Source organism: Helianthus annuus, chromosome 6 (assembly GCF_002127325.2).
Source record: "Helianthus annuus cultivar XRQ/B chromosome 6, HanXRQr2.0-SUNRISE, whole genome shotgun sequence".
Classification (NCBI taxonomy): Eukaryota; Viridiplantae; Streptophyta; class Magnoliopsida; order Asterales; family Asteraceae; genus Helianthus; species Helianthus annuus.
In genome coordinates, this window is record NC_035438.2 from 34,120,548 (window position 1) to 34,133,828 (window position 13,281).

Sequence of the window (13,281 nt, forward strand, 5' to 3'; positions counted from 1 at the left end):
GCTAGTTCCTTCTTCCTATCTTCGTCTCGTGTGCGTATCAGCTCATCAGTTAAGGTATTAGCTAATTCTACGACATCGTCAATAGTGCGAGGTCTCGCAGCTTTAACGATATTGCGAATTTCACTAATTAATCCCCAAATATATCGAGAAATGAGTACCGGTTCTGGCGAAGTCAGATTAGGTACCACTCTCGCATATTCGAAGAATGTCGAAGTATAACCACGACAATCTACCCCGGTCATTCGATGATTGAGGAACTTATTTGCCATTTGTTCTTTCTCATATTCAGGACAAAATTTTCTTTCGACAAGACTTTTAAATTCGTCCCAAGTCATAGCATATGCTACCCGTCTGCCTTTTGCCTGTAGCACTGTGTTCCACCACTCTAGTGCTCCTTCTTTAAACAAGTTTGAGGCATACATGACTTGATCTTCTTCAGCACATTTACTTATTGCAATTACTGCTTCGGTTTTCTCCAACCATCGCAGCGTTGCAGTTGCTCCTTCGTTGCCTGCAAATTCAGCGGGTTTACAAGCAAGAAATTCTTTGAAAGTGCAACCAGGCGTTGCAGACTTTCGCTTCTTAGGGCGCTGGGTGTGCTGAGATTCATTGTCATGATTTATATGGTTATTGCCCCCGTTGATGCTATTACTGAAATTATCTTCAGTAGTATGTTTGCTAGGTACAATATGTTGCGGATTACTTGGATTTTTCATAGCAGCAACGAACATTGGAATTGCGTTGGCTATTCCTTGGGCAACCATATTTTCTATATCTTGTTTAGTCATATATTGATCTTCTGGTTGTTGCTCCGAGTGATTAACTTCATTTACTGGTTCGTTATCGTTATTTGCCATCTGATGATAAGTTATTATGAACAATTAGCAATTAACAATAAATCATTTAAACAAATTATAACACATAAAGCCAAAATTATCGATTTCTCGATTGCATTTCATATCAGTATAGTATGCATCAATACACACCGATATTTTACAATGTTTTATTTGTTATGTTACAACTGGTTTCACTATTTACTTTTACTATTATACAAGAATAATTCCACCACCCTCCTATTCGTCATCTCAGAAACGGAATTCCCTCTCGTCGTATTTCCAGGCAATCTGTCCCCCTATTTCCCTAATTCTATTCCCTGCATCCATTAACTCTTCACCAAAGTGGCGAAGTTCAGCCAGGTTTTCATTGCTCATCGGTGGATTAGGTAGGGGTTCTGGGTCGAATTGTGGAAGAAACGAGTAAGGACTATTGACAATGTTTTGGAATTGCCAATCGTTAGTCCACCATTCTTCTGGTTCTATAGGTTGGTCATGGACTATTGGTTCAGTGATTGTTGGTGTAAGGTTCATCGGTATTGGGTTTTCAACAGGATAGGTAAAGATACCTGAGTTGATAGGTTGCATAGTTTCACATTTTTCTAGTAAGGTATCTATTTGATCCTGAAAAGTAACTCTCCTGGTTTGATTAGAACTCTCTCCGACTTCTACCTGAGTTGGGTTAGAATCTTTTCCTATTTCTATTGCTATTTCCTGAGAGTACTGTTCAAACTGCTCTTCCATTTGCCTAACCTCATTAACTTCAGTTTCCTGTTCTTGTGGATTAGGGTTTTCCTGAATTATAATTGCTTTTCCTTTGTCTAAGGGTTTACTAGTTTTAGGGGTTTTTGTAACTGTCCTTCTCTTACGTATACGGCTTCCCCATACATAATTTTTCTTTGGCCTTCTTTTTGGTTTGGGTACTGGTGGAGTAGGGAGTTCTACAGGTTCATCCACATCAGCAACGTATCCCGTAAATTCATGAGAAACTTCAATATTTACTGGGTACAGATTGAGGTTCTGAAAAGCTTCAGAGATCTCGTTCATGCTGTGTAGCATATATGCAAAATGCACAAAATATCAAGTTAAAACTTTGGAACAAAGTTTACCAAATAAACACAGAAGTTTTATTGCATACTTATTTGTACAAAATACAGAAAACACTCAGTTTTATTTATCTACTTACTGAGAATTAATAATACTGTATTCAAGATACTTTTTAAAGATTAGCATTTTCTGCTACAGTAGCTAACATATACAAATTAGCCCATTTTTCATCAAGTCTATCTTCCCAAGGTGATTTATCAATTAAATCCTGGGTTTCCTTTTTAATTTTCCTTTCTCTGATTTGCTCCTTACTTTTCTTAATAATCATACTCCTTTTTCTAGGAGAAAGCGGATTTTCATAGTTCGCTTTTTGCACAAATATTCCTTCCTCAGGAATTGTAGGGAGCTTTGAAATTTTAGGTTTAGACGAACTTCCTTTCTCATAAATTGATCTATCTGGTTTAAGATAGATATCTTGCAACTTTTGTTTACCCATACTGTAACTAACAAATAATCAATTAAAAGCACATAAACACATAATCACATAATAGTAATCAGGAAAAATTAAGTATCATTTAAATACTTAATTGGCTTAACTCAGTGGCTCTGATACCACCTTGTTTCTGTCACGGCCCCTGACCCGGTTTGACCCGTTTCCGGAGCTGTGGGACAGAAACCACGTGATATTTGTTTAATTGAGTTTTTGCAGCGGAAAATTTTAAACATCAGGATCGTTGAAAAGCTAAATTTTTCCCGATTATTTTTATTTCACAATTCGGGATAAAACCCCGATAATTTACAATACATAAGTTTAGTGATAACTTCTTATTTTAAAACATCTTTATTCATTTTATACTGAGCCACTATTTTAAGCTTGAAATGCTCCTCAGCACTTTTCCTGATTTACAGCAGATCACCTGAAACATTTTTGAAAAAGATTTTGTCAGCGGGGAAATACTGAGTGAATCATTCATTTTACTAAAAACGACACATTTGTTATAATTTACAGTATTAAGAGTTTTTACATATGTTTATTATCAACCAACATTCAAGAATAGGTATTTGTCACAGACCAGCTCTGTGACTGTGGTCATATCACCATTGGCTGTCCCAATGAGTGACGTATGTCACAATTAGGTTCGCCCACCTAATGTGAAGGAAACAATAATAACAATACTGTGCACAATACCCCACATACCGGCTGTAATTTGGTGATTACATAAACTTAATCACTGTAATTATAACTTTTGGAAAATGATTTGGAGTATTGTAAAACAGTTGATAAAAAGAGAATGACTCACAAACTGTGAGAAAAGAGTTTATAAAAGAAGAATAACTCACATTGCAGATTTAGTGTTGATAGAATTTAGATTTAATCCCTGTTAACCTAATTTCACAATAAAGCACACAAAACAGGATTAGTGATCAATACAACGATTATGATAATTCTCCGAGATCAATTGTGACAATGAATGTCCAAGTGCAATACTTCGGCTCATTTATCAAAATGACAAACGATAAAGTATAGTACTTCAACTCGTATATCGAATTATCGACAACGACAAAGTACAATGCTTCGGCTCATTATCGAATTATCGACAACGATAAAGCATAGCCCAATGTGGCGGCACTTAGATATTCTTTGGGTATATTGATCCCGGAAACTGAATCGTAATAGCGATCGACTAATTACCCTGTTTTGCGGCAGCACCTCGATAATAGTGTGTGTGTGTTGGACTGTTTTGCTTATAACTCGGCCTATGTAACTCCGATTTTCGTCGTTCAAGTGCCAAAATTCAAGTCCCAACCCCTGCTATTTATACTGAAATTTTGACACCGTCGCGTAGCGCGAGGGGGTACCCCCTTAGCCGTCGCGCTACGCGAGTGACCACCCTATTTTCATAGAGTAGCCCTTCGTGCATGTAGGCTTGCTGTGTCGATGGTTTTGTAAATTTCGAATTTTATAATGAGTTATGAAGATAATCGTTATTAGGGTTTTGCCCCCCCCCCCTGAGTTTTAGGGCCCCTGATCCTGATTCTGATTGTTCTGGAAATTCTAGGGTTAGTGCAGAATTACTTGGGTGTCTCAATTAGGGTTTTCTTAATAGCTAATTACTATCCTAATTATTTAAAATTTAATGAGAGTTGTTACAGTCTGGCCCACTGTTTCGGATTAGGGCCCACTGTCGTGGATAACGCGAATCAGATCCGGCCCATTGTTCCGAGTTGGGGCTTGGCCGTTTGATCTCAGGCCCAATCCGAAACACCATAAATTGTCAACATTTCTCATTTGAGTCGCATATTCAGACTAATCTCTTTTCTAAGCATTTTGGATCCTCTCACTGTCGTCTTGGACCACTTGTTCGAATTTCAAAGTTTGCATGTTTCTATAATTTTCAAACCAAATCCTTTGAATGCCATAGTTGCCAAAGAACATGACGAGCAACTCATGAATGCTACTGCTAAAGCTACGATAGAAACTGAAGACTGAAAACCTCAAGCTGCGATACAGACAACGACAGTGATGCGGAAGTGATCGTCTCTGAGAATGTTGAGGAACCCGTTCAAGAATCAACGTAAATGAAGACTGAAGACCTTCAAGCCCTGCTTGAGTCTTTGAAGAATAGTGTCGGAAACCCTCCTTCCATACCTATTCCTGAAACAGAAGTTCATCATGAAGATAATGCGACAGATGATGCTGAAGAAGCATCCAACAAGAAACGAAGAACCGAAACAGCTCCTGATTTTCATTCTACTGGCCCAAGCTCAGAATCATAGCCTATTATGCCCACCGATCCACAAGTCACTGCTGCCACTCAAGAAACAAGCACGCAAGATCTCGATTTTGATTTAAATTTCGATTTCGATCTCGATCTGCCTGAAACAACTCACTCGCAACCAGAAAGCTCAAGTGGCGTCAGGTTCAATGTAGGAAGTTCCAGTGGTGCCGCGATTTCTCTGAGCATGATGAAGCAGCCATGCGTTTCGCTGCCAGCAAGATGAAATTTATTGAAGAAAGAGACAGTGATGATGATACAGCTGTTGATGTAGCGAAGCTGTAAAGAAGAGTGATTGTGTTGGAACAAGACGCTGCCCTGAATGAAGTTCAGATCTCATCTTTACAAACTCAAATATCAAGCAAAGATCAGGCGATCGAACAACTACAAAGTGATGCGGGTATGCTGACATCTGGTGAAAGATAAGCTGGAAAGAAGCTCGAGAACGTAATCAAGAATCATCTGTTTGCTAATCCGGCTCTGTTGCCTGGTGGTCCTCCAAACGGATTCAGCAACTAATCCAGTAAACCTAGGGGGAAACTGTTAGGCCCTATAGGTTTATGGATTAGTAGGTTTGTTACTAAATGGATCAAGCTTCTAGAAGGTGGTGGGTATTAGAGTGGGCTTAGGGATAATGGGCCTAGGGTTTAGGGGGAAACCCTCCCTATAAATAGTTAATGGAAATTAGGGGTTAGGGTTGGTTGTTTGGTTTTAGAAACTTGTATTAAACAAGAATTCTTGTATGCAAGTTTAAGCATTCAATTCAAAAATTATTCAAATCTTCATCTTTATTGTTCTTGATTTCTTGAAGATCATCAAGTTTGGATTCCGCCCATCCTTGTTGATCGTTTGATATCGTTGTTTGATCCGTACTTTCGGGACTTACAATAGGCCGCCACATAGACGCCACATCACCGGCTCATGAAGGATGAGCCTCTTTCACTTTTGAGGGGGATGGATGATGGGGCTACCCCACATATTTTTTATTGTTTAATTAATTTATTTGTTTAACTTTTATTGTTTAATGTTTAATTTTTATTTTGTTTAAGTTTTTTATTTGTTTTACTGTTTTATTTGTTTAACTTTATAAAAACAAATCAAAATTTAAAAATAAGACATAAAATCCATTACATAACATAAATAAAAATTACATAACCTAAATTTTTTTTAAAAAAAAAACTACACTACTCGTCTTCGTCACCGTCCAAGTCGTTTGCGTTGTTCCATATATGTTCTACCAAATCCTGTTGAAGGTTTGCATGTGTATAGTCGTTGGTTAGCGCGAACGAGTTTAAATCCAGTTGCGTCGGCTCTACTGGGACAATATTCCCGTAAGATGCATTCTCATCATACTCACAAATCGCCCGACCTTCGTCTTCAATAATCATGTTATGGAGCAAAAGGCAAGCATAGATACAAAGGCACAACCTCTTCGGTGTGAACGCACGTGCCGGTTGTTGAATGATGGCCCATTTTTTTTAAAAACACCAAAACAACGTTCGAAGTCTTTTCTTGCAGCTTCTTGACACTTGGCGAATTTTTTCCGTTTTTCGTCCTCGGGATATGGAATTGTCTTGACAATTGTAGACCAAGACGGATATATTCCGTCAGCAAGATAATACCCGCGTCTATACTCAACCCCAGAAACTGTAAAACGGGTGTCCGGACTGGTGCCATTAACCTCATCGCTAAAGACCGCCGATTGGTATAGCACATTGAGGTCGTTGAGTGAACCTGGGAGATCAAAGAAAGAATGTCAGATCCACAAATCTTGTGACGCCACAGCCTCAAGTATTAAGGTTGGATGGCCGTGATCACCTCGCGTGTATTGGCCGCGCCAAGCAGTCGGGCAGTTATGCCACGCCCAATGCATACAATCAATGCTACCAAGCATTCCCGGAAACCCGTGTCGTGCTTCATGAGCTTGGTACAACTGCTGAACATCATACACGTTTGGTTTCCGCAAATATTTTTTGCTATACAGTTTCACCACATTATGGCAAAATCGATACAAACATTCCCGCGTAGTTCTTGCCGACATCTGTAAGTACTCGTCCAAAGCGTCGAACACTGTCCCGTACGCCAGATGGCGAATGGCCGCAGTACACTTTTGTAATGTGGTGAACCCTTCATAATTCCGAGCATCCGGGTGTTGCGTGAAAAACGGGTCTACCCCCGCCAAATCATCAGCAATCTGTGTGAATAACCGGCGACTCATTCGGAACCTTCGTCTGAAAATGTCGGCGTTGTAATGGGGTGCATCCCAAAAATAATCGTTCACCAATTTCTCGTGCGCTCCTGTCGTAAAAAAATATATAAATACGAGTAAATAAGGAATAAGGATAATAAATTTATTAGCGACAAACCTTCGCGGTCTCTGTTAACCCGTATTCGTCTGGTAATAACGCTTTCAGACGAGTCGTTTTCCTCTTCCTCCTCCATAAGAATCTGCGCCGCCTTTACCACAGTGTTTGCGAAAATCATCTCCTCTTCGTCCGAATAACCCGAGGACCACCAAGGATTAGATGCCATTGTGGATGAAAATATTTTTTTTTATAAAATAGTGGTATAAAAATGAGAGTGTTTTGAATTGAAAGTGAAGAGAAAGTGATGAAAAATGGTATAAAATGGAATGGTTTTATAGAAAAAGGATTTTTTTTTATTATTTACATATAGTCGTTCAACGGCTACAAATTCAAAATCATGTCCCGTCTTCCCCGTCTTGCCCACGCCACTTTTAACATAACAAGCCAAGGGGGTGGTGTGGGGGACCGACGCCGGCCTTCGCCAGGCCTAAGCCGACCCCCATACCCCTTGGTCTAATAAATATATAAGCCTATATGGAATGGTTTTGCGACAAACATTTTTGATGGAAGATCTTGGGCGTTCCCCATGTTTGTTGGGATATGGAGGGCATGAGGGGGAAATGCTCTTGATCATTACGTTATTTCCATTTGTGCTTCATATTTTTTTTCTCTCATTTGGTGTCTGTTTCCCATTAATCGTCTTGCATTCCGTATTACCTTAAGCATTATCAAATTAAAAAACAAAGTAAACTTAAATTTTCGTACATGTGGTTTGGACCAAAAATCATGTTCATTCCAAAATTCAAATAACACTAAGGTTGGAGGGTGTGGGATGCATCCCTTAGGGGCTTTATCAGGACATGTTAGCGCCATATAGGATCCACGTCAGCCAGGGGGCTTTATAACGCCCTCTTTTAACTTGCATGATATGGTATAAAGCACTCTATTAAACAAAATTAAAAAAAAAAGATTGTATTGGTTGAAATGCATGTAGGCCCCACCTAAACACTTCTTCCTGCTCATTAACATGCTAGAGAGCCACCTATAATGCCCCACCTTGAAATCAATGGTGTGGGGTGACGCCACCACCCAGGCGCCATAGTGGCTGAGATCAGGGGCGGAACTACAGGGGGTCAGGAGGGTCCGTTGACCCTCCGGCCACCGGCCTACCATGTACGTTTTCTTTCTTCTTCCAGTGGGTTTTTGTATTTTGACCTCTAATATTGTTAGCAGAAGGGTGGTAATAGCGAAAATGAAGAAAAGCGTAAAAAATGGCTGGTCGGATCGATCTGTTCAAAGTTTACACCTGCAAGTGGGTGGACTGGCGTGAAGAAGAAGGGTATTTCTGTCATTCAACTTATCTAATAAAATAAAGTCTGAAAATTAGCAGTCAATCTCAGTAGACCAATAGTTTTTCTTTTTAATTTTTTTTTAACATACATCGTTAGTTTTCAAATGCTTTAATGTAGTTTTTAAATATAAAATGAAGAGAAAAATGCCCGGATAGTCCCTGTGGTTTCGCCTTTTTTCACCTATAGTCCCCAACTTTCTAAAATTACCTGAATAGTCCCCAACTTTTCATTTTTTGTTCTCGGATAGTCCCTGGGTCTAACTTCAGTTTGTTTTCTCTGTTAATTAGGTGTGAAATTACAAAAATACCCTTAATAATTAATAAAAAAAAAACCTAACCTTTTACCCACCCCCACCCCTTTCCCTTTCCCTTTCCCCTTTTCTTCTCTCCGACCGATGACCAAATCACCATCACCAGTTTCCCTTTCTCCCTCTCCCTACTCTTTCTCCTTGGTACCACCATCACCTCCACTGCAGCCATCACCACCGACCACCACCACCATCGTCACAACTACCCCTGCCACAACCACAGAGCAGAGGTAATATTACCGTCATCTGAAATTGAATCCCCATTCAACAACAGAGCAGAGGTAATAACAGGATGCAGATTAGATGGAATCGGATAAGAAACAATCATCTCGGCTGCCTGAGTAAATCCTAGATCGGAACGAGCGCCATTGAAAATGGTGAAATTAGATTAAAACCATAGCAACCTCCATTTCCCCCAATTTGTTCATCCTCTCTCTCTCTACTTTCTCTCTCTAGGTTCGTATACTTCCTTCCTTCCTCCTTTATACTTTCAGTTCACTTAATTCGATATGAATTGATTGATTGACTGTTTATGTGTATGTATATATATATGTATATATGTATATGTTTCTGCTCGTTTAATCTGTTTATGAAGTCTCGTTTATGCTTATTGATGATTAAATGTATATGTATGATGATATAGTCTAATCTATGTGCTTGTTGTAGCTTTAATCACAATCACCGGTTACCGACGCTGGTGGTGAAACAGAGAGGTTATGTGGAAATTAGAATCATCACAATCACCAGTTACCAACTTCTTTCTTTCTCTCTTTGCGGGAAAAACAAACCGACACTGTTATAGTTTTTGTGAATTGTTGTATTTTGAAATTTGGGATGAGGTGAAATTTTGTTACAGTATGAGGATTTTTGTGTGGTGATTTGAGAGATTATGTGGTGGTGGTGGTGGTGGTGAAGTGGGTGTAGGTTCCACATAAATTTTTAAATAATAGTTTACTTTTTTAACCTTTTAATTATTAATTTAATCAGTGAAGGTATTTAGGTCATTGCACATTCACTAAACAACAAAAACTAACCCCCATCCACGTCAGGGACTATCCGGGAACAAAAAATGAAAAGTTGGGGACTATTCAGGAAATTTTAGAAAGTTGGGGACTATAGGTGAAAAAAGGCGAAACCACAGGGACTATCCGGGCATTTTTCTCTAAAATGAAATAATAATAATAATAATAATAATAATAATAATAATAATAATAATAATAATAATAATAATAATAATAATAATAATAATAATAATCATAATCATAATGATAATAATCTATAAATATTAGTTTGGAGCATTTCTTTCATTTGATTTTACTAGAATTTTCACTTTTTTTTTAATTTTTGCTTTGTCACATTGTGTAATTTAGATAAAAAAATATCTAAGATTCTTTTATTTTTAATTTTCTTTGAGGCTTTTTTTACACCATTAAAGTAATTATTATTACACGTTAGTAGATATAGTATTGAAGGGGTATGGTCCCAGATCTCGCGTCAGCACCGACCGCGAGTGACCATTACCCTTATCAAAACCCCCACACAGTGGTTGAATCCAATCTGTCCAGTGATGGAGGAGGACGTACCTAGAATATGAGAACGGTATAGCGATGCGGCTGGCACCGCATCTGGTGTATGAAAACGGAAGTATTCACAAGCGATGCGGCCAGGCACCGCATCCAGCGAACACTTCTATTAATACAGAGAAGCTGGATAACAGCAACAGTCACCACAGACGACGATGCGGCCTGGCACCGCATCTCGCGTATTTCTTGATCAAAGAGTAAGACGCGGGGACGTCTACAGTTACCGCAAACAGCGATGCGGCTTGCACCGCACCCTGTCTACTCATCAAGTGGGACTGACACCATAGAGCAAGTAGCACCAATGGCAGCCGCCTGTCAGGACTACGTAAGCAACAGACTGACGTGGCGTCGCCTCCCTGGCCGACATGTCTGACATACCTGCAAAGGTGCAGCATGTCGTCAGTCTATCCATCCACCTCCTCCTTCACTCCTCGGCTATAAATACCAACCCCAAACCAGGTTTGAGGTATCTCTTCACAACTCTCTCACTACTACTACTATCATACTTTGCTTCCCAAGCAGACTACTGATTCTCACGCCGGAGAGTGGTAACAAGGAGCACCCCCCACCCCATCCTCCTTGTTACGAGTCACGGTTTGTTTCCTCGTGCAGGAGATCAATCCACCGGTGATCCAGCCAGCGATCCTCGAGAGGAAGGGATTAACCCTTCTTGACGACATCCTGCAGAAAATCGCCCAGTTCAGGTAACTGGACACGGGCCGTGTTCACAAAACACGCCCCCGTGTCCAGGCTTTTGTTTCTTTACTTTAATTTTTGTCACTGGCACCTGAACACGGGGCCGTGCCCGGTCACCACGAGGCCGTGTCCAGACTGCCAGTAACATAAAATTTTGCTTTTAACACCATTTTACACATTCAATCAACCTAAAAATTTATTTTTGGGACACATTGAGGACAATGTGTAATTTAAGTGTGGGGGGATGCTAAAACCTTGAATTTTGCAAGTCCTAATAACAAGCCTTACACAAAACTCTATTGGAACCGCAAATCACCCCAAATTTTTTTCAAAATTTTCATTTTTTTTACTTGTATAAGTTTAAGTTGGGAATTCTAAGTCTAACAAGGTAATATTTTTATAAGTTTACAATCGATGGCGTCGTGATAAAAAGAACCAACATAAGAAAATTATGAAACGGCATGACAAGCTTAGTCAAAATTTGATTATATATATACTTGATCACATAAAAACCCATTCCCACAAAAGTGAGTTTTGAGCCTTTATTAAGCATACAAATATACATCTTTACGCTAAATGCTCATTTTTCGTTTCTTGTGTGAATAGCCGCTTGGTTCTTACGACTCTAGAACTTGCCACGACAATTCATTCCCGGTCCTTACCAACTTAAACCCAAGTAAGTAAATGGTGGAGGCATTAGGACTAACCCTTTTTCTTTCAACACCATTATTTTTATTTTTCTTTTTACCTACCCAAAATTCCCCCTAGTTAACCCCGTTGAGCCTAAACCTTTTCATTTCTTAACCCAAAATCCTTTTACCCACCAAAACCCCTTTTCATGTTTTTTATTTTAGTAACAAAGCTGGGTTTTCGTGTGACTATTCAAAATATATATATACATATTTTACAATGAAGTTAGAGATAAACAAACAAAGCTCCTCAAACAAAAACTTGTTTGAATAAATACTTCATTAAAAATAGAAAGTCACGAAAACAAAATGTTTTATGAAAACCGACGCTTTTTACGCCTTTTTGCCCTTTTCAACTAACCACTAACCCAACTACCCACCTTTAGCCCAAGCCTAACCCTTCACCCAAAAAGTCCTCTTGATATTTACAAAGGTATAAAGTTAAAAAGGAGGAGGATTGATTGCTTGGCAAGCTTATGGTAGGAATAAGTTCCATGCCGCTCTCGAGTGATTCACTAAAAATACACCTTCGGCCGAGTGTGAGTGATTTCCCCCGTGAGGTATCGAACTTGTATATAAATGAAATTTTAAAAAGGTATGTTATGCCCAAATAAATAATTTATCTTATGAAATGTTTTTAATAAATCATGACGAATAGGATTGTAAATAAATAAAAATAAAACCTAAACGATCTTGGAAAATCCCGACACTCTATGACAAGCCCAAAAACCTTCTCTTCTACCCATTCCATTTGGGAGTGAATAAAGCCACATTATAAAGAGTTTTGCTTGAGGACAAACAAAGATTCAAGTGTGGGGGTATTTGATACGCGTAAAATGCAACATATAAATTATATCAATTGTGGCATAAAACTAACCCTTTTTTAGTACTAATGTTGGAAAAATTGTGTTTTTGTCTTCCTTTTGTATTTTTAGGATTAAATGAGCTCAAATTAACAAAAGAAGCAAAAAGACAGCTAAATCTAACATAGTTAACCCTGCCCGGTTAACCATTGTTTCATCATTGGCGCCCACCGCTACTCTTAGCATTTTTCGACCATCCTTTTCCCTCTCACAAGATCATGACTGATCACCAAAACAACACTGGGGATAACCAAAATCCCGCAAACCCAGGGCCGGTAGGGGTCAATCCCTCAACCACACACCCTGGACACATCGGCACATCAACACAAAGGGATCCATCCCTTACGTTCGGACATGACTTATCACAGTACGCATCTGTGATTCCACCAGATATGGATCCTCATACCTGGTATGACCAGCAGGCAGCCCTGCTGGCCGCAACATACAACCGCACCTGTACGGAAGCGCAAGTACAAGTTGGGCCTACCCCAGCACCGCACACCCCTACGAGTCGTATTTTACAATACGAAGGCAGGGTACCCTCACGTCCAGCTTCGAGAAGTAGACGTGAAGACCGCGGATCATCTTACTGTGATGTCCGCACAATAAACGAGGATGATTCCTCGTACGGGTCCCACACTAGGGGGCCAGTGCATACCCGCCTAGGTCCTTACAGCGAGGACAGGTGACGGTCCGCATCCTGACATGGCTCCGGAATTCAGAGCCGGTTGGGCCCACAGCCATATACCGAAGGGTATGGTCGTACCGACCCGGACGACTATACATATTGCGGAGATTCTCATGCTACCAGTAGAAGACCGGGAGGAC

The 13,281-nt window shown here is 39.7% G+C and overlaps 1 protein-coding gene across 1 annotated transcript; it reads right to left on the reverse strand.

The window, feature by feature from the left end:
• Window positions 1-5,841: 5,841 nt before the first annotated feature.
• On the reverse strand, window positions 5,842-7,189 carry LOC110927851. Its single transcript, XM_022171215.1, has 4 exons — window positions 7,024-7,189; window positions 6,533-6,955; window positions 6,155-6,391; window positions 5,842-6,032 (listed from the first exon to the last, which is right to left on the reverse strand). The coding sequence occupies exons 1-4, from the start codon at window positions 7,187-7,189 to the stop codon at window positions 5,842-5,844; spliced, it is 1,017 nt and encodes a 338-aa protein (XP_022026907.1).
• Between the last annotated feature and the right edge of the window lie 6,092 nt (window positions 7,190-13,281).